This window comes from Gymnodraco acuticeps, unplaced genomic scaffold (genome assembly GCF_902827175.1).
Source record: "Gymnodraco acuticeps unplaced genomic scaffold, fGymAcu1.1, whole genome shotgun sequence".
NCBI classification, from domain to species: domain Eukaryota; kingdom Metazoa; phylum Chordata; class Actinopteri; order Perciformes; family Bathydraconidae; genus Gymnodraco; species Gymnodraco acuticeps.
In genome coordinates, this window is record NW_022991180.1 from 6151499 (window position 1) to 6176325 (window position 24827).

Below are 24827 nucleotides of genomic sequence, written 5' to 3' on the forward strand. Positions count from 1 at the left end.
AGCTCCAAGGCGAGCTTCAGAAAGAGCTCCTAATTGATCAGATCCATCATGGCAGTCCCAGGGGGCTCAGACAGGAGGAAGTGCGATGCATTATTGGCTTTTAGTAGCTGGACGCTGAGGACCCGAAGTGCATGTCTGAGGATATTTAATACTCCATTAGAAAACGCTTTGTTTGACCATATGCTTCCTTCATCACCTTTAGGTGCTCGTTTTAGCTTCACTGTATGGTTATCCTGATTTTGAGTTTTCACAAGTTCTGAACATTCAATAATAATCTCTTAGTTTGTCAGACTTTGTCTGAGTCTATTCAATTTAATTTTGCGTTAATTACTTACAGCAAAAAAGTTTGACACTCTTTGTCCTCAGATTTACATTTCTTTTAATCTCCATTTACATTATAACAACCCCATCAGAACAAATTAGTTGCTATAATCATACACACACACAGGCAGAAACTACACTGCTGACTCAATTAATTCAATAGACAATGAGGTTAACTTTATTAAGATGGCTAGACAATTTCCACTCCTCATTTGCATTAATGAACTGCAGACAGGGCAGGTCCTCATTAACTGATGATCAGTGAGCCTTCAAACAAGAATACAAGTCCAGAAGAAGTCCTCGGGCAAGGAAAATGCAATAAAATGTGAATGAAGCATGAACGTCATGAATGACCCAGGTTCATTGAGAAAAAACGACTAACAAGCTAACCCAAGACAAATATTAATAATCCATTCTCAGCCTTTCTCATGAGGGTTCATTCTGAAAACTGACAGGGTCTTTTGATGAGTCACTATTAGTGCTTGAATGGGCTTTCAGTGGACAGCAGGCTAATTGCACATGGCCATACAATGTGCAGTGAAATAGAAGTAAACCTGTTTGTATTTTTTTTTTTTTAAAGTACCGGTGAGATGACGTGATTGCTTTTTGTGAGAATGGAGGAGGGGTCCACCTGCCCGCTGGGCCGCTGCGGGTTCAGATACGGTGTGACCCCCATTAGAGTCAGGACGTAGCACCAGCCGGCGGCCCACCCTGCTCATCGGATTACCGCAGCATGAAGCCTCGGATCCTGTTTCTATTGATCTGCATAGGAAAAGGGCTGAGCTAGATGGTTAGAGAGGTGAAATTTAAAGCGCAGAGGTGCTTTGAAGGGCAGTGGGAGGGCCTTTTGATGATGGGAGGATGTGGGGATGTATCACTGGACAGGACAGAACCTGAAGTCTCTGGGCACCTGCAGTTTCCTGACATGAAGGGAAAATGTGCTGCTGCTCAGGCTGGGTGCCCTGTGCCCTTCCCCTGACAGGGATAAAAGGAGAACAAAATATGGTGTTTAGTTGGCTGCCTAGGCATCATTAACATTTTCAGAGTGGAGCCCAATAAAACTACTCTGTTTAGGAAGGAAATATAAAGATTTATTATGTGTTCCTCACAGTAGCTTTATCACATTTAAAGTCTTGCAGAAAGCTGACATTTCCAATATGTATTTGCTCTATTAGCAGGATGCTGGTGTTCATTTGTTGTCACTTGCATGTCAGTATATTTGCAATGATATAATTAATTGCAGAGTAAAAGCTATAGCTTTCAGTCATTTAAAAGAGAAACTCATCATTAACTGTTGGACATGTTTGCCAAGCAGAAACATGCCTGCGTTGATGCTTTTTCCCACCACAAGAGGGCATCTGTGATCCACAATTAGACCAACTTCCTGTCTACAGCGTTGTTTACATGTTTTCTGTCAGGACAAATATGCTATTATTTACTGCCACACCGAAACACCTATCCTTACAGCCGAAGACAACCAACATATTATGTGTCCTCGCTGTAAGCTGGAGAGTCCCCACTCATTCAGCACAGTAATTGCTATTGTAGCTCCTCATCCTATCAGATTGTCCTTGGCAGTTTATCCTCCTCCTGAATGTGTCCAGAGCACGTGAGGCCAAAAGCTGTTCGCTGAGCTTCCGATGACTCATTGGAATAATGTGGAGTGAGTGACACCAGCCTTGCTCAGAGTCAACACACAAAACAAGATCAAATGAGGATTGTCACTGAGGAGCTGCTGCCTTGAGCCTCAGTAATTTTGGCAGATTCACGTCTGCAGCTGCTCTTTGACAATCTGTACGATTCTTCGCCTTTAGCACCTTCACTTGCTGCTCCTCTATTCAATCTGTCACGAAATTAATAGTTGCCAGCAGGTATTTGAGAACATTATTATTTTCTCTTGAACATTTCACAGCACTTTAGTCCATATAGGACAAAAATACACAATGCAATCTGCCTTCTTCCCCAAAAGATATAAACACGCATTGTTTATTTGAACACTGAGGGTCATTACGTTTCCATCACATTCAACTTCCTTTAGGGCTCCAGTGCTCATCTATTTGTAATTGAGCAGTCTCGGGGTGATCTGACGAGGTACGATGACATGCTTTTCCGAGCAGTGGCTCTCTCACGGAGTCCATTATTCATGTGAGACGAGTGTGGCAGACTGCACTGTGCCACAGATTCCTGTAGGCGCCCTCCTCACCATGCACTCTCTCTGGGTCGCAGCCTGACGCACTCGGGGAGGACTGTCCTCCGCTGTCACTCCGCCGAGGGAGGGAGAGAGCGAGCGAGAGAACGAGAGAGAAAAGGGGAGAGAGAGGGCAAACTTTGCGTGATAGTGGCTCAGACGCGGGCTCACCTTGGCTATCGTGTCAACCAGTGAACATACCTTCGCGTAAATTCCCAACATCCGCTTTGGACAGAACAGAGGAGAGGATTCCCCCTCAGGAGAGACCGGGGCTGCATCATCTGAAGCTGTTCATGCCGGATAAAGTTTATGAGCACCGTGGTAGAGGAGAGGAGATACAGACTAGACTGCATACCTTTCGATAAACTTACTGGGAAGTCGCTCTGTCGCCACCCGAAATGGGCACCTTGCGCGACCTCCAGTACGCGCTCCAGGAGAAGATCGAGGAGCTGCGCCAAAGGGACGCGCTCATCGACGAGCTGGAGCTGGAGCTCGACCAGAAAGACGAGCTTATACAGAGACTACAGACCGAGCTGGACAAATACCGCTCCGTTATTAAACCGGCGACCCAGCAGGTCGTCAAGCAGACCGAGCTGCACGAGCAGCAGCGTACCAAGAGGCAGGCGATCTCGGCCGAACCCACCGCCTTCGACATCCAGGATCTTAGCCAAGTCACCCTACCTTTCAACCCCAAAAGCCCACAGTAGGTGTCCGAACTACAAACGCACAATATTTCCTTTGGATAACGATAATGTTATTATTGTTGGATTGGCAGTTGCTAAACATATTGATATGATTCACCCTTTGACACCTGATGCCGGTGCGTAATGTTAAGTGTGGCGCAGCAGGTATGGCACCTGTAGCACTTTCTGAAGGGATGCTCACACGCACGCACGCACGCACGCACACACACGCACACACACACACACACACACACACACACACACACACACATACACACACACACACGCACATGAACACACACACAACAAATGTCACTAATTAAATTAATTAGTGACAGTTATCGATAGGATTTTCTCTGCAGGGCAGCGATAAAAGGCTGGACGTCGATAAGCCTGATCACAGCCTAACAGGAAAATCAAATGTCATCCAGTGATGGGAATTATAGTTTCAGAGAGCAGGTGTTGGCAGCTCTGTGTAATGTACCAGTGGCTATTTTATACAAGCTGTGGTTGTGTGACAGGCAGTCTTAACAGGCTCTCGGGCATGTTTATCTTGTGATTTGTCTAGAGCTCTCTTCTTTTCAAACTCTCCACCAAGCGTCTCTCTGCTACTGAGCTCCGTTTGCAACCTGACGTCTCAAACTGAAATTGGCACTTAAATGATCTCCTGCTGTGAAATAATCTGGCTATCTGTTCGGTTTAAGCGTGAAGGTTGACTTAGTATTAATCAATACACTCGGTTGACAGGAAGAATGTCTTCTCTTAATTCTCCAAGCACATTGGAATAGACATATTAAAAACATCAGGATTACATCAGGATTGGAGAGTATGCTCATGTTGGTGTTTTAAGAGTTTGCAGAGAGATCAGATGTGTCAGACATGAATTTCATTATTCTCTCGTCATACAAACAAACAAAGCTCCAAGGATTTCATCAAAGAAGATTCAAAAGGAACAGGGATTATTTATCCGAGGACGAAAGACCATTAGTTTATGTTACACCTGTCAGCTCTGGGCGAAATAACAAAGAAAGCAACATTATTTGTGGTGTTTGTTTTGTTTGTCTCTCTGTCGTAAATAAGCATTAGACTTTGGCTGGACACTGGTTTTGGAATGGCATATTAGGTAAACACGACAGTGGTCACTTGTATTATAGTACACTTTCACTATATGGGACTTTTTCCATTAAAAAGTATTTCCGATGTTTTCTTGAGTTGCTCAGTCTTATGCAAGAAAAACGACCAAAATGATCGACTTTGTCCCGCATGTAGACATTTCTCTCCATGAAGAGTTTGATGTCTCAGTTTTAACACAATTAATTGTCAGTAACAATGGTTAGTTTTAGATTTGACAGTATTATCAAACACAAAAGAAAGTTTTGAGTAATGGGGGTTTGAACGATTGCATGATTGTGATGATAAAGCCCACAGGGAAGCTGAATGGAACATTTCATTATGGAAATGAAAAATGAACAGCTTTTTACCAAGAGCTTGTTTGAACTCAAAGACTTTAAACTACAGCTTAAATTTCCTGCTGTAAATCCGCCACCCCTTTCACACAGAATGACATTTAGCTCATATTTCCTTTTTGAAAATAACCATAAACATAATAACAAACATGATTGGAAAGCTGCAGGCTGTTGAATGCAAATTACTTGAGTGTGTTTGAGCAGTGTTCTCTTATTAGCAATCAGTATTATTTATTTAGTTTGGACATCTATTACAATCCATTTGAGTTAAAGTTATTTTGTTCTAACGTTTGTTATTGCTCAATTAAGAAAATAAAAAAGTTATCTTATTTCTTATTTAATAAATTCCCAACTTTCCTCATGGGATAAAAACAACCCCATTACCTTTTTATTTTGTTTTGGTTAAGGAAGTGTAGCGATAATTCCTGTTGGATTTGGCTAAATGTTTAGATTTTTCTTTCATTCTCAACCAATTTATCTTTATTACAAAACCCATAGAGCATTCCTTACACGTACGCTATCCATCCCTCTCCCTCCATATGCCTCTTATTCCTGTTAGCCTCTCCCACTTTTTTTGCCACCCCTCTCCTTTTTTTCCTCCTAAAAAGAGCATATTTTCTCCTTTTAAGGAAGGCTGAACTTGCTCAGCTCTAAACTTCACTAGTGGATGACGGCAAATATATCATCCTCACAAAGGAGAGGAAGGCAGATGTTTTTACAAGGGTCTGGTTAGAAGATGTTGCTATCAGAGGCTGTAGTCGGGGGGTCCAGTTTAGGGTTGAGAAGTCCAGAGATCTCCCGGGAGTAAAGCCACAGAGAGAGGGTCAATGAGGCACATTTCCAGAGGACTGGAGGTCAGCTTCGGAAAATAATGGATTTCCTATTTGTTCAAGTTCGTTTAGGGAATTATAGCCCTTTATAAAGCATCATTAACCCAGTTAGCATCATAAGGATCAACACATTGTTTTCCTAATGTCTCTGCTGAAAAAGAGAGCAGTTTGGAAAGAACATGGATTGCAGGATGGGAATTTTAAAATAGGTGCAACACCTCATTCCTCACTCAATTCCCAGGAGACTTGTTCTGACACTCAAAGGCGGTATAAAACATATCTAACAAAAATCCTCTGGATCAACCTGGTTCAAATAAAAAAAAGTCCTGAGACATTGGAGGATTCACTGTCGCTTTCATCTTTTTCATATCTATAAATGCCAGACAAAGGAGTTTCCTAAAATAAAGGCAGAAAAGGCATGTCCACAAATGTTTGTCTAGAGGCATATAAATGGCAAAAACTCAATATACTAGGATTTCTGACCGGGTACAAATCCAAAGTACATAAGCTGTGTTTTCTCAATAGATTGACACAACAAGCTAATGGTCTCCAGTAATTTAGCTCCTCACTCTCATTCACAATTATCTCTGCTGTCAAAGTAAAAGCAATACCTTTTGGGAATCCACCAACCTTGAAACTGTAATTGAAAATTATTCAAATTGTTGAATGCAAAACACATCTTATGAGAACCTTGTTTTTGGAATCTGTTTGCGTGCTATTTGAGAAACAAATCACTCAGCTGATGAAAATGATGATCTGTAGATGCTTGCCAAGGTTAAGAATGTATGCGAGCTAAGATGAGCATCCTTTGTGCATCCTTCACAGCTTTGGCAGTTTTTCTTTGAAGGAGAAAGAGTATCACAGATCACATCAATCACAAAAGTGATAAATGGGTCTCCAGATTTGATGGAGAAGCATTGGTGTGACCTTAAACGTTCAAAATAAGCTCCTTGAAGAATTCGAAGACACTGCATATAAATAGATTCAGATGAACAGGGAGAGGGGATTGTTTTAAAAACATAAACAAGCGCATAGTTAAACAAAAGACACCCTGGGCTATGTCGATATTTTATCATGGCAGATAATAAAGTTTAGAGCGTGTTTGTGTAGCTGTGTTGTTTGTGTAGGCTGGCAGGAGGGCGGAGGAGCCTGTGTGTTGTGGTGGAACAGCTTTATAAATGCCTTCCAGTTTATTTGCCCTTTTAACTTTAAGCTCCTCAGGTGATCAGCGCCAACAATGCACCCATAAATACGTTTCTGAAAAGGGCACAGAGCGAAAAAAAATAGACCTAGAATCGTACTGCAAAAGCACTGGGGATGGAGAGAGCTTTAAGGAATACAAGTGTAGCTTCTGAGGAAGCGACTACTTGTTGCATTAACCCTGGATCATATTTTTAACCTTTTTGTTTTCAAAACTGGCCACACAAACTGGACTGAGCAACTCTGACTCCACTGAGGAAGTGCTTCAGTGAACCAATTATCTTTACTACCATACGTGCAATATGTGCTATATGTGCAATATATACATTACATTATAAGCCATTAATAACTGTGTAATATATACCTGGCTGCTAAATTCTAAGAACTGTTACAGGATTTGTATTTTGGAAAGTATTTTGTCTTTTTCTTTTACTTTTCTTTTTTTTTATATTATATTTTTTCTATTATATCATAACTTAATACTTTTTTCTTAACATAGGTAACATTAAGCTGTCGGTGGCTCTTTCCAGCTGTAACGATGCAAATTTCCCCTCTGTGGGACTAATAAAGGTATTCTGATTCTGATTCTCACTTTTTAGAGTCAAGTCCGCCTCCGATTTCTCTGCCGTCTCTTCGCCGTTTTCCACCTCTGCTGCGCCAGGCACCTGCAGTCAACACACGCTGATGAACAAATGTCTCTCCTCCATAGATGTTACATAGCATCTAATGTGTTTTTTTCGATCGAAATGATAATTTTACATAATGTCTCCTGTATCTTGCTTACAGTGCTCGGTGTACAAATTGTACAAATTGTGTACAAATTGAAGACTGTACATTAGCTCTACTGTTAATTACATTTTCTCGTTCCTGTGAAAAACATACAGTACTTACCTGTGGAATGCCCTAATGGCCCCACAGTCTGAAGGCCTTTCAGAAGTGCTCCCTGAATGAGAACAATATGTTTCCATCAAGCATGGATTTAGCTTTTATTGACTTGTTTAAGCCTTTGGAGGGAACAAAAAACTGTTTGACCTTGACGTCGTTGAAATGAGTGATTTTTTGTTGAAAAGCCACTCTGCAGTGTGAGTGAGATTACATAATACAAATGCTTGCCTGTTGAACTGGTCAAAATGCTTCACTGGATTTGAGAGAACAATTCTATCTCAAGGTTATACATTTACACTAATCTCTCACTCTAATCTCATTAAGTCCTTCTACTATATGGAAACAGAAATGCCGTCTGAATAAATTTTTTCATAATTTGTTTTCACCAGGTCTAAGGATCTGATCAAGGAGGCCATCTTGGACAATGACTTCATGAAGAACCTGGAGCTGTCGCAGATCCAAGAGATTGTGGACTGCATGTACCCTGTGGACTATGGGAAGGACAGCTGTATCATCAAGGAGGGCGATGTGGGCTCGCTGGTCTACGTCATGGAAGGTAAAAAGCCCCCATGCACAGAAGTACAATGTCCAACCTGCAATGAAATGAAAGCCACAATTCAAGAGTAGAACTACTTAAACAAGATGCATACACCTTTAAAAACAGATTCAAAGCGGGGACATCATGAAAAACTCCCTTTGTAGGTGCTTGTGCAGAGATAATTGGGTATTTCTTGAATTGTCTACCTAACCCTTAAACTGTGAAAAAAGACAACCCAGTTTGTGTTGCAAACAAATCTGAGTATTCTCTGCAATTGCTTGAGAAAATCTTTGCAATATTTATCGCAAGACAATCCAAGTAGACTAGGTTTTTTCTGGAGGTGGCCTTAGAGACAGGCACAAAAAAAAGACAGAGTGAATACAGACAATATGCACAGTATGACTACTGAGAAAAAAACATTTGAAAATAGATGTGTTAGTAGAAACTCAAAATACAAAAATTAAACTAATAATAGCATAATATTTCCCCTTCAGGTGGATCTGTAGGGTTCTGGAGAGCTTTAAAAGCTCAGGCTTGACAATGTCAGCAAAGAGATGAAAGGGCATTATTGATGGATTTTGCAGAGTGATGAACTCAACAATCCAAACTCTTTGGGAGCCTGTATGATTCACTCATGACCCATTGATTCTATTTTGTGAGATGCTGTGTGCCTGCTGAGTCCGTTCTCTTTCATTCGTTTTTAGCAGTGTTGTTTCAGCATGAGGTTTTTCTTTTTATCTTTTATATAAAATGAGCGTCGATGATACACAGTGTGAGTGCTCTGATGGCAGAAACAACAAAAGGTTCATGCTGGCGTTGATGGGATTTGTGAAAGGGCATTTTTGCTGCTTTATTTGTCAAAACCGATGCTGCTTTAAAATTCAGAGAGCCATCATCGCTTACAAAAGATTTGACCTCAAGGAACATGGCCTCTGTCATTGGCTGCACAATAAAACTAATCACCAAAGTGCTGAGCCTGGAGATTTACTGACAGATTAAAATAAAAACATATAATATTCTGATCGCTACCTCTGTAAAATCTTAATAACTTGTATTTAGCTCTCACACTCAATTTCATCCCATGTGTGTTGGGAATGTTCTGTGGAAGTATTATTTTTAATAGACTAAGAGACAGAACTGCTAAAGAGAGGGAGAAGGCAATAAGCTGAATCTTGTTGGTTGGTATACACAGCATTTAACCCTTGTGTGGTGTTCATATTTTTGTTATTCAGCCAGTGTTCGTGGGTCTGGTGGACCCGCTGCCATTTTGGGTTTCAATTAAACAAAATCAAACTATTTTATGTTAAAATATTCAACAGATGTTTACTTCATCTCAATTACAAGCAATATAAACAGCATAATATATGGTTAACATTTGCCATTTTACATTTGTTAGATCACATTAATTAATTAAAGTGCTACTGGTCTTTTGCCCACTGACCGGCTGGTCCTGTGGCTCGTCTTTTTTTTATAACTAGCTGATGCTCAATCTCATCCTCTTTTTCAAAGTCACTGTCAGACTCAGAATTCTCACAAATGTGATCCTCACATTCTGAAACATCTTCCTCTTCCTCGACATCATCATCAAATGGTTGTCTCTCTTTCAAAATCATTTGCAAGGCCCTCTGAGCAGGGACGTGCACAGACATTTTGGGGGGCAGGAGCTCAAGTGAGAAAAAGGGCACTTCCCATAATCATTTATAAAAAAAATGTTTTAAAACAAAAAGTTAAATATAGTTGCACATCTCTGACTTACTGACCAATTTATTTTAATACCCTCACACTCACGCAATTGTTTAATACTCAACAGAATTCTACAAAATAATCAGTTAACACAGAGACAATGGCCTTCTTTAGTATTCACTACGCACAAGAGCAGACAATAAACTAGTACAATTAATAGTTATTAAATGAGCAGCCAACAATCAAAATTATGAAGTTACTGTTTAAAGACATTACAGGCAAAAAGATAGTTTTTTCATGTACTATACATTTTGTTATTTTGGTCTATTTAGCTTCCATGTTTTCTTTCACTCTAATGGAAAGAAAACTTCCAAAAAACACACATAAATGGTGTATACCATGTCTGAATTCATCTATAGATTTAAAGCTAATCTGCATATTTAAACATAACATTTCAGGGGAAAATAAAGTCTTGATGTAAATAACTATCCGGGGAAGTTGTGAGGTGATATGTTTTTATGTTTGTTTTTTGTTTTATCCTTTTCACCTGCAATGCCTTGGTAACTGCATGCAAATTAGTGCATTTAAGTTGCATATCAATGTGACGATTGTGATGACGTTATTAGATACACATTTTACTGTATTCACCTTTCGTGTCTGTCTCCCCTTAAGTACAGTACATTAGCCTGCATGCCCATGATAAATTGCCATAGCTAAACCTTGAGCTAACTTATCCATTAGCTAGTAGCCTACCTTAGTTAACTATATTTGTTTTTGTCTTCTGGCTAATTAGCTGTAAACTTGAGGCACTGGCAGTTTAGTCATTTGTTCATCACCACCACTCACCTTCAAACAAGCCAAGAAAAGCCGGCATAACTTGGGACAGTAAAGTGGGAGGTGCTGCTACCTGTCGGTCTGAAGTGACTGCCGATGTCTGCACCGCTGTGCGCGAGACGTGGAGAGAGGGAGGGAGGAGAGAGCATCGGAACTTCACAGTCTAATCTCCCCACCTGATATTTTTTATTTTGTATTCAATCAATATATTTTTGGAAAGGGAAACTGTGCGCAAACAGCAGTAGATATATATTCATTTATTTTATTTTTTAAAATGTAGAAAAAAAGGGCACTTTCTCTGGAGGAAGAAAAAGGGCAGGGGCTCAAGCCCACTATGTTTGCACGTGCCTGCCTCTGAGCAGAGATTATTTTGGCCATCTTGATCAGTTGTGATAAGGACCCAAACTGGCAAAGCTTTATTTATTGTGTCTCGCCCCAAACTTGCAGATGGGATAGAATGTGAAAAAAATTAAGATTGGTTCCCGCAAGACATAATGCGGGAATGTGAGAGCAGACAGGTGTCCGTGCTTGAATTGATCAACAATGTTGCAACCTTGTGCGGGAATGGCAGGGGCAGAAACACAAAAGACACACACACACACACACACACACACACACACACACACACACACACACACACACACACACACACACACACACACACACACACACACACACACACACACACACACACACACACACACACACACACACACACACACACACACACACACACACACACACACACACACAGCCCAGACAGGTGCACAGGACCTACAATTTCCACACTTTTGTTAGCCCCGGGTCCCACAGACCCGAACACCATACAAGGGTTAAAGGTAGGAACCATGCAGATATTGATTGTTGTTGCTCATTTTAGTTCCTGCTGGCCGTCTACTTTGTTTATTGGGTTAATTCCTGGATGCTCTATTAGGCCATGCAATGTTAAGAAACAATCTGTGGAAAAGTACAACAATTATAATGTATTTTCTATACCAAGATACACATTCTACCACACATCTATACATCTATAAAAACATACTCTCACCTGGCTCTCGACAAGCAGAGACAGGTAGGGTTTATCACATTTGAAGGGGCTCCAGAGTGTTGGGATGCCAGCAGAAGTGTTTTGGCTGCTTTCTCTCTTTAGTGAGTCACTGAGTCTGAATTCAAAAAGACCTTTTTGTGGCGCTTCTAAGAACTGTGACTGTATTAGGGAGAATACGCTTTCATAATGATCAGTGGACCAACAGATGGTGTTCTCATTCAGTACAGTTGTCCTTATACTAAACATGTTAGCGTTGTTATTGAGTGCCTAATGCAGGATGCGGGTCTTTCACTGCACAACGATGCTAGAGTAAGGTGACCAGATTTTCAAAATTAAAACCGGGGACATTTTGAGTTTTGCGGTCAATATATCATTAACATATCCAATTTTCTTCACTGTTAAAGAAAAAAGGGGGACAATTCTGGTTCAATGTAATTTGAACATTTGAACTGTTGGATACAAACAGAAGGATGATAGCTCATATATGAGACTACAAAGGTCTTTTATTTTGAAACTGTACATCAGATTGTCCAGATTCTCTCTGAGTGACTAGATGGGGTGTCCTGCTACTGTATCACCCTGAAGTGAAATAAGTCTTTGATAATGGATAGATTTTGTTTTATTCTTATCTAAAAACAGAGGGATGATAGCTAATATATGAGACTTCAAAGGTCTTTTATTTTGAAACTCTACATCAGATTGTCCTGATTCTCTCTGAGTGACAAGATGGGGTGTCCTGCTATCACCCTGAAGTGAAATAAGTCTTTGATAATTTGACAGTTTTTTATTTATTCTTGTACAAAAACAGAAGGAAATGAAATAAGTATTTTATTGAAGTGAAATAAGTATGTTATTGAATTCGAATGACTCTTTGATTATGGACGGTTTCCATTAAATAATAATCTAAATAGAGATGGACAATAGATCTAATTTGAGATTTTAAACAGCATACATTTTAAATTGTGCTTCAGAAAGTAATGTTATTTTATGAGTGTTGTGAGATGGTGTCAACATCAATTGAAATTAGTCACCCAGTGGAAATGTCAGATATGTCTTCATAACTGTATACTTACATTTTACATTCACTCAGTTATAATGTGGTAGTTATACGTAGTTTGTTTTACATTATTATTGATCACATTATATAGTACATATTTCTTAATTTAAGCTCCATATATGAATATGTTTGGTGTGTTTTTTAGGTATATTTGTTATTGACCGAGTAAACGCTTTTATTTTGAAGGCAGTTTTTACAGGACTCTACTGTAATGCATATTCGCGCACCGCAATACAACGTGCGGGCTGGCTTGAGTGTGTTTTCCGAAGTGGGGGCTGGCTCGACCACAGTCTGTTTACCCAGTGTTTCCTGACATGAAACATTTTATTGCACCTTGCGATGTATTTTTAACGTATATTACAAAACGGGGACATTTCCAGGGACAGTTTCAACCGGGGACAGGCCAATACAAACGGGGACTGTCCCCGGAAAACGGGGACGTCTGGTCACCCTATGCTAGAATGGCTGTAGAATCGCATTTCATATAAACGTCAGAGGGGCCATTTTTCTGCAGATGCAAGTACTTTTGGCTTTTAATACCGCTGTGCTTTAGGGAATTGGTACAATTAGTTCAGGAAAGGCCTGTGAGTACTTCCGTTCACATCCCTGTTGCAACAAAGTCGTCACTTGTTGCTCTTATCTCCAGACTGCAGAGAGAAGTCAGATATGTAAAGAGACTCGCATGCAACTGGCGTTATGCAAAGCAGATGCAAAACCAAACGGTGGCCTGTACAAAAGTCACCAGAGAAGAAATGTACTGGAGAAGTACTGGACACCGTAACAAAATACAGGATTGTGTCTTCAATTTCCAGACAATAACCGATGAAATGAAATCAGAAACCACATCCTAAATGTCTTTTGTTTGGAGAGTTGTGAATGAAAACGATTTCTTCCAGAGAAAGTGATGAAACAAGTCCCCAGGTGCTGAACCGGTGTTGTAAAAACCTGTCACCCCGGATTGTAGGTGCTGAGTAGATTTGAATCTTTCCTTGCGATAAGGTCTCTGATAAAGCCCATTGTACCAGAGATGGCTCATCATGCTGGGCCACAAATTAGCAAATATCTCACTGACATGATGAATGGCCTCTGGAGTGCAACGGAGAAACAAAAGATATAGATCTGTAAGAGAAGTAATTGTTCAGGGGCTTTGTGATTTCCTCTCTGACAGAGATGAAGGAAAGACCTGGTGTGTAATTGAAAAGGGCTTCCATTCAAAAGTGGTCATATCTACAACACTAATATTAAATGTTTGGGTAATTATTTCCTATTTTGGGTCTGTCCGCATCCCTGCTTAATTGTGTCCCTTGCCTGCAGTTTTGCATACAAAACGAATGTTAAAAGCATTAGCTAAGGGTCGACGATTGTGCGGTAAGGTCTGTGGAAGCCCATCACAGTCAGGGACTTTTTAATAAGCGCTAAAAGGATGTCTGAGTGTGCCATGCCATGTCAAACACGCAGCTGCATCTGCTCCACATTGTTCCTCATTTTCCTAGCAAGTGAAGTGCTCACTACTCAGGTAGTAGTGTGATTTCTTTTTGAGACTTGGCAGGCTAATCATTAACCACATTTCCATGGGGCTGACAGCCTTCATCATGTAACCATATGAGGCCAAAGTTAACTTCACCACTACAAAAAACAGAATAATTGTGCATTACATTATAACTACAAATAAATTCAAATACAAGAGCATTTGCATAACTTACTTTCCCCTAATAGAGAGACTAGACTGATGTGTCAGAGAATATCACAGCCTCCCTGTTTAAACCTCATTGAAGTTAGCATTTGTTGCACGTGCACCTGATAATTAAAGATCAGACAAAGCGGAGCTGCAGAAACTGAAAGGATCCTGGCAACGGCTCGCAGCCATAATGAGGCTGTGGCAACTGAACGTTTGTTTTATTTTGGTCACATCCGCTGGGCTGTGACTGACGGTCCTCTTTAAAATACTGATTGCAACTAAATCTCAAGTTTCCATGGAGATGGAAGAGGCTTTTGATTGGATGTGTCGTTGGAAGACCCGTACAAGGGGCTAATGATGATATAACAATTATAATCACATCCAATTACTCTCAACTATTTTTCTTGACAGTAAAACACATTGATTTCCTTCATAGTCAACATTCAACTTAATCTACTGAAACTGTGTATGCTAACACTCAGTTTTGGGTCAACTTAATTTAATGAGCGTGAGCAATGGGAAGTGAAAAAACCTGACAATTAAATTAAATGGTTTGGTGTTTTCGTTGTGTTCTTCTGTTTGACAAATTGATCATGATAACAAATGTAGAGTATGGGGAAATAAGTGAATACAAAAAACAGGGAAAGCCAGGAGGATGCTGGCGTAAATGCTATCGACTTTAAATTGCGTATTTATGATCTGTTAGGGAGAACGAGATTGGCCCTCATGTGTATATTTTCTGAGTTTTACTAGGTGTACAGGGAGGGTAGAGTGAGAAGAGAGGAGCAAGAGTGGTTATCTTACAGAAAGAGTCGTCTCCAAACCCCAGGTGCTCACTGCACACTGACAGGTTCTTTGACAGGTTAACATATTCAATGCAGCCATTAATGCTCTGTAGAACATTTTATTCTGGTGGAGGGGGATTTGAGAATACGACTAGGATTTGACACTTTCTCAACACAAATTGGACAGTGTACCAATTATTTTATTTGACCTGCTGTTGGGTAAGACAAATAGAATATCTTTGACAGATTGATTCATGAAAAACCTCAAAGTTAGGTGAGAATTAAAAGGCATCCTTTCATGTCTGAATGTGACAAAAATGAACAATATGCTGTTTTGAGGCTTACGCTGAACCGCTCCTGGCAGTCATTTTCATCTTCACGCTGCTCTTCCTGAGATATACCTCTGAATAACAACGAATAGCAATGTTTACCCACTCTGACACTAGCTTCTCTCTATAAGAGGACTATTTGACATTTTTTACCATATGATCTGACACTCAAAACGTGATTGATTGTGTAAGCATGCATCTGTTTGCAAGGGTCTCTAATTACATTTATGAGCAACATTAGGGGACGAGAGGCAGAGATATCTGTTTACATTTCAATTCAGAGCATATTTTATTCTGTGATAATCCCCTTTAGCTTCCACTATCACCTCTCTGTCACATTGTACCTTACAGGCAGAGTTATTGAACCTGACGTGAAAACAGATCTCTAACGCTCCTAAACATTCTCTAATTTATTTATTTAGTTAGAAATTACAAGGGAATTTTCAGTCTTGGTATGAAATGTATTAGTTATTTAACCACAGCATCATCTTAACTCATGGCTACCAGGCAAAATACCCACCACTCCATGTTCTTAAATAATGTGTCTGTGAGGCTCTGACAGCGGGACACGTCCTCTCGCTGCGCTATAGGAGTTTTCAGAGAGATGCCCTCTGTGCTCACTGACCAATGAGGCAGAGTGAAAGGAGATGGGCTCCTCTCCTCTCGAGCAGAGTATAGAGATGTAATCAACAGGACCACCTGAGTGTGACTCAGTGTCATACAGGAACTATAGAGTTATTACTACAACCACTGCAAGACACTGCTGTGAAACAATTAGACATTCACATATTTATAAGCTGAAATTAATAAAGATTGGGTTACAGAAAACGTGAGTGCACAAACCCACTGCACCGCATTGTTGCCTGGCAACTTAACAAATGCAGCTCGGGAAAATAAAATGTTGAGGCTCACAGATTTTTGTTTGATCGGCCCCGGAGAATACAGCATGTAGCCAACAGTCAATACAACAACTGCTCCCTTTTGTATCTCGACAGCAGCCAATAGCAGTTTAATGATGAACCATAACCTGCTGCTGGGGCTCAGACTCACCCCGCCTGTTCAAAAGGATTCTCACGGGGACTCGATTTCGACTTCATGTACTTGGGACTAAAATCCAATGCAAGATCGACTTTGCGTCTGTGTGTGTGTGTCTTTCTAACATGGCATGCAATACTATTATGGTCTCGAGATGGAGTCACATATAGCTGGCGGTTTTCTCTCGTAATGACCCTAACAAGGTTGTTGCTGCAGGTTTATTAAGGGCGGAAAGGGTGAGCGGTCTGTAATTGGAATGACATTAAAAACACTCCCCCCGGTTATCTTCCACACATGTCAAAAGCAAATGTGAAGATCAGGTGATTACCCTGTGTCCCTCCACTTAAATGTGGTCCCTTCCTGTCAATCAATCAATGTTTATTTATATAGCCCAATATCACAAATGTTACATTTGTCTCAGTGGACTTTACAGTTTGTACAAAATATCAGTATGACAATACGACACCCTCTGTCCTTAGACCCTCACATCGTACAAGGAAAAACTTCCGAAGAAAACCCACAGTTTAAAGGGAAAAATGGGAGAAACCTCAGGGAGAGCAACAGAGGAGGGATCCCTCTCCCAGGACGGACAGACGTGCAATAGATGCCGTGTGTAAATTGAAAAGATAATACATTTGCAACATAGGTAGTCCAAATGTTTGGAAATGCATGTGTGTATAATAGGAAGATGAATCCACGAGGATATCCATCCAGGACCTATGATCCAGGACCACAGCCACGATTCAAGATCCAGGGCTCGCAATGCAGGACACAGGAGCGCAGGATCATCCATGACTCCGGATCCCAGCATATATAGACACCAAAAAGAAAGACATTTGGGGAAGCTGGGTTAATCGGAACATGAGAGTACACAGGTATAGACAGAGAGAAGGAAGAAGTAAGATGTCCCCCGACAAACTAAGCCTATATCAGCAAAACTAGGGGCTGAATCTAATCAGCCCTAACTATAAGCTTTATCAAAAAGGAAGGTCTTAAGCGCACTCTTAAAAACGGATAGGGTGTCTGCCGCCCGAACACAAACTGGAAGCTGATTCCACAAATGTGGAGCTTGATAAGAAAAGGCTCTGGCTCCCATTGTACTTTTAGAGACTCTAGGAACAACCAACAACCCTGCATTCTTGGAACACAATGCCCTAGTAGGACAGTAGGGTATAATGAGTTATTTAAGGTAAGATGGCGCCTGCCCATTTAGGGCTTTGTAGGCAAGAAGAAGAATTTTAAATTCTATAATGTTCTATAGGGAGCCAGTGTAAGGCAGCCAGAACAGGAGTAATGTGGTCCCTTTTCCTAACTCTGGTTAGTACACGAGCTGCAGCATTTTGAATCAGCTGAAGTGACTTGACTGACTTCTTGGTACACCCTGATAATAAAGAGTTACAATAATCCAGCCTTGAAGTAACAAATGCATGGACTAGTTTCTCTGCATCGTTTTGAGGCAAGATATGCCTGATTTTTGCAATGTTACGTAGATGGAAGTAGGCGGTCCTTGAAATTGATTTTATGTGGGCATTAAAGGATAAATCCTGATCAAATATAACACCAAGATTCCTTACAGTCTCACTGGAGGCCAAATTAATGCCATCCATAGTTAGTATATCCTTAGATAATTTGTTTCGTAGATTCTTCGGGCCAAGTACAATAACTTCAGTTTTGGTCGTGTTTAACATCAAAAAGTTTAAGGTCATCCACGTTTTTAAGTCCTTGAGGCAGTCTTGAATTTTATTTAGATGATTAATTTCATCAGGCTTGATTGATAAATATAGTTGAGTATCATCCACATAACAATGACAATTTACAGAATGATTCCTTATAATATTGCCTAACGGAAGCATATATAATGTGAACAAAATAGGTCCGAGCACTGAGCCCTGTGGCACTCCATGGCTAACTTTGGTTTGCGTGGAAGATTCATCATTGACACGTACAAACTGAGAGCGTTCAGATAGATAGGACCTAAACCAGCCTAAAGCAGTTCCCTGTATGCCAACTAAGTGCTCTAGTCTTTGCAATAAGATATCATGGTCGATAGTATCAAATGCAGCACTGAGATCGAGCAAAACAAGAATAGAGACAAGTCCTTTGTCTGAGGCTATTAGAATGTCATTTGTGACTTTAACCAGAGCTGTCTCTGTGCTATGATGTGTTCTAAAGCCAGACTGAAAATCTTCAAATAAATCATTGTTTTTTAAGTAATCACACAACTGTTTTGCGACCGCTTTCTCAAGAATTTTTGAGAGGAACGGAAGATTAGAAATAGGTCTATAATTGGCTAAAACCTCTGGATCGAGGTTGTGCTTTTTAAGAAGCGGTTTTTATCACTGCTACTTTGAATGATTGTGGAACATAGCCTGATAATAAAGACATATTCATAATATTTAATAAAGAAGTGCTAATTAATGGAAAAACTTCCTTCAACAGCTTAGTTGGAATTGGGTCTAACATACACGTTGATGGTTTAGAAGAGAGAATCATTGAATTTAATTGTTCAAGGTTTATGTCTGAAAAGCATTCTAGTTTACTATCTAGTGCAATATTAGAACTTACGTTTCCGGGAGCTGTTGATAACACTATACTGGTCAAAGGCAAGAGGTCATTAATTTTGCTGTAAAATGAAAAGGCAGCAAGTGCTACCTCCAATGTCACAGAGATATGTAAAAACGTTCACACCTTGAAACATGTACTGTATATACCTACAGCATGTGAGTAGCTATTTTCATTCACTTCACTGACAGCAGATGTTCAGGCATGAACAATCGATCACAGTGATACAACCTGCAGAACATATTTCTACTTTCTGGCATCTTTGCGATTTGATTCCTGATTTGAAGTGGAACTTTAACTAGATGGAATGCCTCTCTCAGGGATCAGCGCAACATCACAAGTGGATTTTGATTTGTATTCATGAAAAGCAGAGAAAAGAGAGGAAAACATGTGGACAGTTTTCTACATGTGACAATAAATTCAGTTGGCGTGTTGGTTTTAAAGAAGGTGGGTAAACATCCACCTGCATTTGCTGACATAAAAAAAGCCTAATGATCTGAAATACCTCCATCAAGAAGAATACATTGTCAGCTAATGTGCCATTTATGTGCAAATAGTGTGCATGCGTGTGTTGCAGACTAAGCAGTGCAGCATCTGCCTTCAAGGCCAAGTGAAAAAATACTCTATGTCTGGCAAGTGTCTTTTCTCATTTGCCCCCTTTGCCTTCAAGTTGTTCCCTTCGTCACTTTATTTCTCTGTCATTCTCCCACTCCACATCACCCACACACATGTTCAAGTTAGAAATGCAAAATGTTAAAAAACTGAACCAGATATATGCACTTCAGTTTTTTGTCCGTCACTCCTCCTCACCATTTTACTTTGACCCCAATCTGTCCTCATCTTTCCACTCATCACTTATTTTTCAAAACTGTCTTTGTATCTCTCCCCCACCTGTCCATCTTACCTCATTTCCATTCTGCTTTTCTCTTTGTATTCCCGACCTTTTCTTTCTCCATTCACCCCTTTCTTTTGTCTTCTCTTATTCCCTCCGATTATAGTGAGATAGCCCTTTATTTGATAGCCCTGAATAAGAATTGATCCCCATTTTCACTCCACAGAGGCCGATGAATAAACCCCAGAGCTGGAATTAGTGAGTGATTTGTGAATGATCCCTGAGCCTTCATCCCTCCTTTGTGGTTAATGATGCTTTTGAAAGTTCCTCATCTGGAAAGACGATGAAAAAAACTGTATATGTGTGTGTGTGAAAAATTAGACGAGCACAGAGGAAGGAAAAGCAGAAAGAGACAAAACGAGCGAAAATATGCAAATGTAATGTTCTTTGCTTTGATTTAGATAGGTATGAACTGAGCTGTATATAGACTATGTTCGTGTGTGTGTGTGTGTGTGTGTGTGTGTGTGTGTGTGTGTGTGTGTGTGTGTGTGTGTGTCCATGGGGATGTGATAGACTTGGAGTGATGCTGAATGTCTGCTGTGACTGGATAAGCTGTGTGTTTGCCGAGGTTCACGCTGAGGATACAAGATAGGGCCCGAGTAATCTGCTCTGCTATGGTGATGGTTAAATCCCCCCCCCCCAGACTGTCACATGCACACACACACACACACGCACGCACGCACGCACGCACGCACGCACGCACGCACGCACGCACGCACGCACGCACGCACACACACACACACACACACACACACACACACACACACACACACACACACACACACACACACACACACACACACACACACACACACACACACACACACACACACACACACACACACACACACACACACACACACACACACACACACACACATGTACCATGTGAAGATGTCATGCCTAGAAGCTATGTCAGTTTTTGAGACTTTATTGTGAACAGAGAGAGCTTGGCAAAGACAGTTTCATCAATCAATGTCACTGGAGTCAAGGCTTACAGGAGACTTTGAGATAAGGGTTTCTTTCTCTTCTCTCCCTGCACACTTCTTTGTGTTCAAATTCATCTCTTTGAACTTTGATTGCTACCGTCAAATACCCCAGCATGGGAATCCCTACGTTTTCTTTTGTGCCAAGTACATGTTACTGTTGTTAGCTGACCATGTGTTTGTATTCAACCCAAATATATGAGAACATCCCTGTTTTATAACTGCAAAAACAGACTTGTTTTAAGCTTGATAATTAAGCATTTTTCTTAAATGTTTTGATTTTTAAATGAAAACACGCGCTGAGAATGTTCAGTTTGGTGCTGAAGCTTCTGTTTTCAACCATTACGCAGCGTCCACATGGCGGCGTGCGTTAAAGCTTCAACGCTTCAGCCCATTCACTTTGAATGGGGTGACGTCACGCTTCGCCGAACTGCATTGTGGGAGCGAAGCAAAAGTTGAGCAATGTTCAACTTTTGAAGCTTCGACGGAAGCCAATCGAATCATATGCCAGTACAAGCTCTAGCCAATCAAACTGCTGCTTTTGTGTCCGGGGCGGGAGATTCAGGTGATTGGTTGTTGGTCTAGCGTCAGACATGCCCGCCGGCAAGCGACAACGCACGCCGCTGTTTGGACGGGCCGTTAGAGCGGCATTTAATCTTAAAGAAACATGGACAAATGTAAAGTTAGAAATACTTTGCAGCCCTTAACATGGCTCTATCGACGGCAATGTCAGTCTGTTGTCCACCACTTTGCTTCAGATTGAAATATCAGCAGCTGTTTGACGGGTATTATATTCGGAAATCCTCCAACTTTCATCCAGTGCATAGTCAGGTCAAATTGTTAAATGTGTCCAATACTTTGGTTTAATGCCAAAAATAACTAGAGCACTGATGCCATTCCCAACAACCTCAGCGTGACAAGACTGGTTTTCTGGTTTAGTATGTTTCCTTCTATGCTTAGAAAATACACAATGTGTATGTTTGTGTAACTATTTGTGTCTGACAACACTGACAGGGAATCAACACTTCATGTCTGTGGTGACAGTGGCTACTGAAATGAGAGCAGCAGCCTGCAGAAAAGAGAGAGGCCCATTATTGTAGAATTTAAGATGCCGTATTAATCTGTATTCTGATGTTGACGCTGTCTAATTAAGACTTGTCTGCGTAAAAGATACAGTATGTGCACATGGCATGGACGTTAACTGCTAATTACAACGCTGTGATTTGCTCCTTGAATACAAAATGATCATTTTCACCACCCCCTGTTCAGGCTATCAATCAGCTTGTCAACACAAAAGCCATAATCCGAGTTTGATGGGGAGAAGCAGGGAGGGAACCTGGACCATTATAATATTTTAATGAAAAAAAAGATATAAAATAGGGGTTGTAGACACAGGAAATGTAACTATCTGTCTCACTTGGAACGCCCTTTTATCCTCAGTAAATGATGTTTGTGATGCTGAGTTATGTGGCACTTTAAAGTGCTTCTGCTGAATCCCTGTCTCCAAGGTAAAATGATGTAAAAAGGATGAAAGCACTGTCCCAAGTATTCTGTCGGCGGCACGTTTTTTAGTCTTCAGGTTCTCACAAACCACTTGTAAAGAAGCTGCCATTTCCCACTGTGCCGATGGCAGGGAGCCCTGCGTAAGGGTGCCTCAGTTTAACTGAAAACATTTGAAGTGCTCTCATCTCAGCTCACCTTTAGCATCAGGTGTCGGTCCTCATCTTCCTCCCCTGCTGTCCCTGCGTTTCTCCTCATTGCTGCATTCTTGCATCTCTCACTCCACTTGCTTTTCCTTTTATTGCTCCTGTAATGAAAACAGCATACATTTAGTGTGTGACGTCAGCTAGTTTGCTCTAAAAGCGAAGCCACAAAGCAGTGAATATACAAAACTGTCTTTACGTGTCAGGTTGGTGAACGGAGTCCAATACAGCCTTACAGATCAAAGAAGGCTGTGAAAAAAGTTTTGACAGGACTTTATTTTTCATTTTGAATCAAGCCGGCATTTCCTATTTGGCTCAGAAAGCTTTGTGAGTAAAGAACTGACCAATGAGGTTCCCAAAGTTTAAGGCTGATTATTTTAAGTCTTGTGTGCGTGCAGAAGTTAAAACGTTTTGTTATCATTTCTTTCAGTATTAGTGCTATATAGCTGTGCAGTAAAGAAACTGCAATCGCCCCCCCCCCCCCTCCATCTTCAGATTCCTGAAGCCGCAGAAGGCAACACAACTGCGCCACAAGTTTATTGATAGAGAGCTGTTGAGAGATGACACAGACGTGCCGCTCTGTGGAACAGAGATGGAGGACTCAGGGCAAACATCAAACTGTGTTTATGTTTACAGGCTGCCACTATTCACCCACTCTAACAACATCTTCACGTAGCTAAACAGAGCCAGTTGTGGCTTAATGATCCACAGTATAACACAATTTATATAGATACAAATATCATAGTATGTTGGCCTTGACGGGATAATAACACTTGTTAGTGTGTGGAGGCTGTTTGTGATTTGTATGACATTCAGTTGTGAATGTTTCTTTCTTCCAGTCTATGCATTCTGTTTAAAAGCTAGCATTTCCAGTTCCAGATAAAGATTAAGCTACAGTTGTATTATAAGTATATGAATATTTGTAGAATTAGTTGTCTGAAGGTCAAAATGTTTTTGAAAAATTATAGATTTAAACATTACAAGGAATTATTTTTTATTTTACGAAATATTCTTGCTCCAATCCATATGAGCTGGCTTTTAACCTTCCAACAACAACAACAAATATGACGACAGATATTCTCAGCTTTATTCAATTGTAAGGGACTGGGAGGCAGAGTAGTGGGAGACACCTACATTCCCAATAGGTGGCTCCACCCGCTGCCAATTATCAGTATTGGGAGCAGGTGGGGAGACCTCACACCTGGTGCTAATCACTCCCTCAAGGGAGACAAAAGCACCTAGAGTTGCTCAGTTGTGTGTGGCACATGGAGGGAGCAGGAGACTCCCAGCGTGAGGAAACAGTTGTAAGCTGGCAAGTCGGTTAGCGGCCCGGCTACGTTAGCCTTTATATTGTAAAAGGTATTTTTTAGTTGAACCGCAATAAAGCCTCTTTTTGGATTTGAACACTGCCTCTGTCGTGACTGCTTCACTACCATTTTCCTCTTTATCTGCCCAGGCCTGTTACACAATAAAGAACAATCTTCACATGTAACCAAACCAAGACATACGGTTCAGCTCCTAGCAGCCACCTACAGCGTGTGGTACAGGTTGTAAACAGCATCAGGTTTAGCCGTTACAAAGCTAAGTTGCACTCTGAGGTTGCTATCAGTCAGAAATTCAATATCCAGAACATCGCTGGGAGACAGGCACTCACTGTCTGACAATAACAGACAATTTGCATTTCCCAACTCTACCACACACTGCTGTTACTTTCCATGCATCACTCTGCTGCTTGTTTTCCTATACGTACTGTATACACCTAGGGATTCTCTGAAGCAACAAACTTGAGTGTTTGTCCATTTCAGTACCAGGAGACTCTAGGCTTAATACAAGCCTGTCCCATTCTGAGCCAGCCTCATTGATTAATAACATAGCAAAGGTCTACATTTCTCTCTTTGTTTTTGTTCTTCTTTCTGGCTTCAGCTTACATCTTGTTTTCTCACACTCTAGGGTTTGTTTTGTTTTTAACAGGAAGGAAAATAATGCTGCAGAACAGCTTGTCTTCATTATTGAACCATGGTCACAGTTCTGTGATCAGGATGAATGCCTATGAGTCATTTAAAATGAAAAAATTAAAGTCATTAATTAATCTCAAACTCAAATGTTAACGTCCAGCTGTTGTAA

At 40.7% G+C, this 24827-nt stretch overlaps 1 protein-coding gene across 1 annotated transcript in view; it reads left to right on the forward strand.

The window, feature by feature from the left end:
- The first annotated feature begins 2579 nt into the window (after positions 1-2579).
- Positions 2580-24827, forward strand: part of LOC117560779 (cGMP-dependent protein kinase 1-like) — a 108183-nt gene continuing 85935 nt past the window's right edge. The window contains 2 exon segments of the mRNA XM_034237797.1: positions 2580-3212; positions 7963-8129. Of these exon segments, the coding sequence (XP_034093688.1) occupies positions 2908-3212; positions 7963-8129 (472 nt within the window). The 5' untranslated portion in view covers positions 2580-2907.